The following is a 3,586-nucleotide window of genomic DNA, read 5'->3' as shown; positions in this document are numbered from 1 at the left end:
ATGTTCCCAGTGTTCCCAGTGTCCCCAGTGTCCCCAATGTCCCCAGTGTCCCCAGTGTCCCCAATGTTCCCAGTGTCCCCAGTGTTCCCAGTGTCCCCAGTGTCCCCAATGTTCCCAGTGTTCCCAATGTCCCCAGTGTCCCCAGTGTTCCCAGTGTCCCCAGTGTCCCCAATGTTCCCAGTGTCCCCAATGTTCCCAATGTCCCCAGTGTCCCCAGTGTTCCCAGTGTCCCCAGTGTCCCCAATGTTCCCAGTGTCCCCAGTGTTCCCAGTGTTCCCAGTGTCCCCAGTGTCCCCAATGTCCCCAGTGTCCCCAGTGTTCCCAGTGTTCCCAGTGTCCCCAGTGTTCCCAATGTCCCCAGTGTCCCCAGTGTCCCCAATGTTCCCAGTGTCCCCAATGTTCCCAGTGTCCCCAGTGTCCCCAATGTTCCCAGTGTCCCCAGTGTCCCCAATGTTCCCAGTGTCCCCAGTGTTCCCAGTGTTCCCAATGTTCCCAGTCTCCCCAGTGTTCCCAGTGTCCTCAGTGTCCCCAGTGTCCCCAGGGTCCCCAGTGTCCCCAGTGTCCCCAGTGTCCCCAGTGTCCCCAGTGTTCCCAGTGTCCCCAGTGTTCCCAGTGTCCCCAGTGTTCCCAGTGTCCCCAGTGTCCCCAGTGTCCCCAGTGTCCCCAGTGTTCCCAGTGTCCCCAGTGTTCCCAGTGTCCCCAGTGTTCCCAGTGTCCCCAGTGTCCCCAGTGTTCCCAGTGTCCCCAGTGTCCCCAGTGTCCCCAGCAGAAGGATCAGACGGTTCATTATCCTTAGAAAGAGAGAGCCATTCAGCCTGTTGACAGGATGTAACTCAGAGCTTTAGAAAACCCTCAGGTCTGATGGAGCCGCTGTCACCACCGTGTGTGTGTGTGTGTGTGTGTGTGTGACGTCACGATGGAGGTGAAGACAGACAGGTGTATTTCTGTAATGAAGTGTAAAGTGACTCAGACCCCCCCCCCCCTCCCCCATGTGTGTGAGGTGAGGTATGTTCAGCATGCTTTATATGCAGTGTGTAGTCAGCGTGTCTCTGGGGCTGACTGCAGGGGGGGGTTCCACTAGCAGGAGACTAAACGCTGTTGTCTTTCATGTGATGCTATATCCAGGGGTGCACATAACTGGTACGCAGGTACGCATGCGCGGCAACAATCTGAAATGCGTACCGTCACTTGTGTCACAAAGCGCATTTGCGTACCGACGTACTTGTGAAGCTTTTCCAGAAGGCGGTTAGATCACCGGACGACAGAGTCGGTCTCCGTGTGCACAGACATGCTGTTAACGTCAGTCTGTACAGCAGCCCTGCGCTAAAACAGCTGATCACAACGTTCACACGCTCTGTGGTCACGAAGCTCTGTACTCCACTACCACCCCGCCCCCCCCCCGTTGACAATCGCGAAGCGCTGTACTCCACTATGTTTGATGAACCTTTGACTTCCTCTAACATGCACATGTTGCCTGGAGTGCATTTGATTTGTGGTAAAGGTGCTGTATGAATAAAGTGTGATGGATTAGTGAGTTGTGTCTTACCTTGGTGAAGGTAGGAGGACCGGAGACGTCTGCAGCCGACAGAGACGAGACTGGACTCTGCATCTGGAGGACGATAAGGACAGGAGGACGATGAAGACAGGAGGACGATGAAGACAGGAGGACGATGAAGACAGGAGGACGATGAAGACAGGAGGACGATGAAGACAGGAGGACGATGAAGACAGGAGGACGATAAGGACAGAATCTCAACTTATAGACATCTAATGCACTTAATTAATTAGACGTCCGAGGATAAATCCAGACAGATATAAATAACATAGATCCTGGTGGGGGGGGGGGTATGTATGGGATGGAGGTTAAAAGTTAGTTTAACTTAAGAGACTCTGAAAGTTTCAGGAACAAAGATTCTCTCTCTTTTTAATCCATTTATATAAAAACCTGTCTGAAAATGAGCTGATCAGCTTTTGGCCACTTGATGATGTCATAACGATGTTTTGTCTTGTGTAACCATTAGCCAATCAGCAACCAAGGTATCCCCCCCCCCCCCCCTTATCACCTGAATCTCCTCCTAGAGCACCATTGAGTTCTTTGTAACCAAATCTCTCTCAGAGGGGCGTGGGGAGGGGCTCCTTATTTTCATCTAAGTAACAGACAGAGAATCAGCACTTTGGAAAAAGGGCTGAAACAGAGGGGATTATGGGTAATGCTGCAATGATCTGTTTGGTGTTTCAGCCAATCAGAGACAGGCTCTGGATATATCTGAGACCTGTGATATATTGATGAAGAAGAGGATGATAGGGGACCTTTAAATGTCATTAAAGTATTCTTCTACGTCAGGTCTGCTAAAGATTGCTTTCTTTAAAAGTATGTACGAGTCCTCTCTCCTCGTGTCCGTCAGGAGACGTTTGTTCTGAGTAAATAAAGTATGGATGTGTTTGATGTCATGTAAACGTCGTGCAGCTTCTCACCCGGGGGGGGGGCTGCGAGAGGGCCTGCACCAGCGTGGATCTGTGGGGGGGGGGCGTCTGTTTTGGGGGACGCTGAGCGGATGGTCATCGACAGGGAGGTGCTCTTCTTCTGCACTCTGAGATAAAAAGATAAAAGATGAAATCAGAAAACACAATCTAAACAGTGGAGATGCGTTCAGGGGTAATCTGACAGGAGAGAACATCAGAGTAAACAGAGAGGAACAGGAAGGAGGCCAGAGGTAAACAACTGATAACAAACACAAACATTTAGAGGAGCAGAACACACTCAGAGAGAGAGAGAGAGAGAGAGAGGACGACTGGCAGAGAGAAGAGGCTGAGAGAGAGACTAGAGAGAGACTGAAGAGAGATGGAGAGAGGAGTGAGACCAGAGACGCGTCGGAGAAGGCAGACTGGAGTCCGAGAGCAGAGAGAGCTGACCAGAGAGAGGGGAGAGAGGAGAAGAGAGAGTAGAGAGAGAGAGAGCGAGAGAGAGAGAGAGAGGAGAGATGAGAGAGAGAGAGAGAGAGATGAGAGAGAGAGAGAGCTGAGAGAGGAGAGAGAGAGAGAGAGAGAGAGAGAGAGAGAGAGAGAGAGAGAGAGACAGAGACGAGGCTTCCTGCAGACGCACAGGAGAGACATTAGCCGCGTTCACACCGGAGTACTTTTCACCGTACTTTTCTCGTTTAGTTCCGTTAGTACCCCTTATGTCGCGTTCACACCAAAAAGAGCACTTCATCTCTGGAACTTTTACCCCCATGTTTAGTGCCTGCTGAGAGATGGTACTTTCCTGGGGGAAAAGTGCCCCAGTTCTGATTGGCTGGGTGAATTGCAAACCACGCCCCGTACAACTCTGAAATGTTTTGTAGAGCCGCCATTTTATTATCCTGGCATTAGCATTATTAGCATTAGCATTCGCCCAGCGCACAAACGCAGAGAGACTAACTTATGGCAACACAAAATAAAACATGGGAGCGGTGGAGATGAGGAGGTGTCGGCGTTCTGGCGATTTACTCTGAAGGCTTCAGTAGAAGCTGCTGGGAGTCCCAGCAGCTTCTACTGAAGCCTTCCCCAACTCCGGGGACTTCCGGCCGGGGACTCCGGGTGGCAGTAT

The 3,586-nt window shown here is 51.5% G+C and overlaps 1 protein-coding gene across 2 annotated transcripts in view; it reads right to left on the bottom strand.

Moving 5' to 3' along the window:
- LOC117498806 (palladin-like) overlaps positions 1 to 2,586 on the bottom strand; it is a 32,999-nt gene extending 30,413 nt beyond the window's left edge. For both annotated transcript variants that reach the window (XM_034150951.1, XM_034150952.1), the window contains exons 1-2: positions 2,476 to 2,586; positions 1,547 to 1,609 (exon numbers count right to left, since the gene is read on the bottom strand). In XM_034150951.1, coding sequence (XP_034006842.1) covers positions 1,547 to 1,609 — 63 coding nt within the window. In that variant the 5' untranslated portion in view covers positions 2,476 to 2,586. The remainder of the gene's footprint in view (positions 1 to 1,546; positions 1,610 to 2,475) is intronic.
- Positions 2,587 to 3,586: the final 1,000 nt, after the last annotated feature.

The sequence above is a fragment of the Trematomus bernacchii genome, unplaced genomic scaffold (genome assembly GCF_902827165.1).
Source record: "Trematomus bernacchii unplaced genomic scaffold, fTreBer1.1, whole genome shotgun sequence".
Taxonomy (NCBI): domain Eukaryota; kingdom Metazoa; phylum Chordata; class Actinopteri; order Perciformes; family Nototheniidae; genus Trematomus; species Trematomus bernacchii.
The sequence above is the reverse complement of the archived record's forward strand: the minus strand, read 5'-3'. Positions and strand labels throughout refer to the sequence as shown.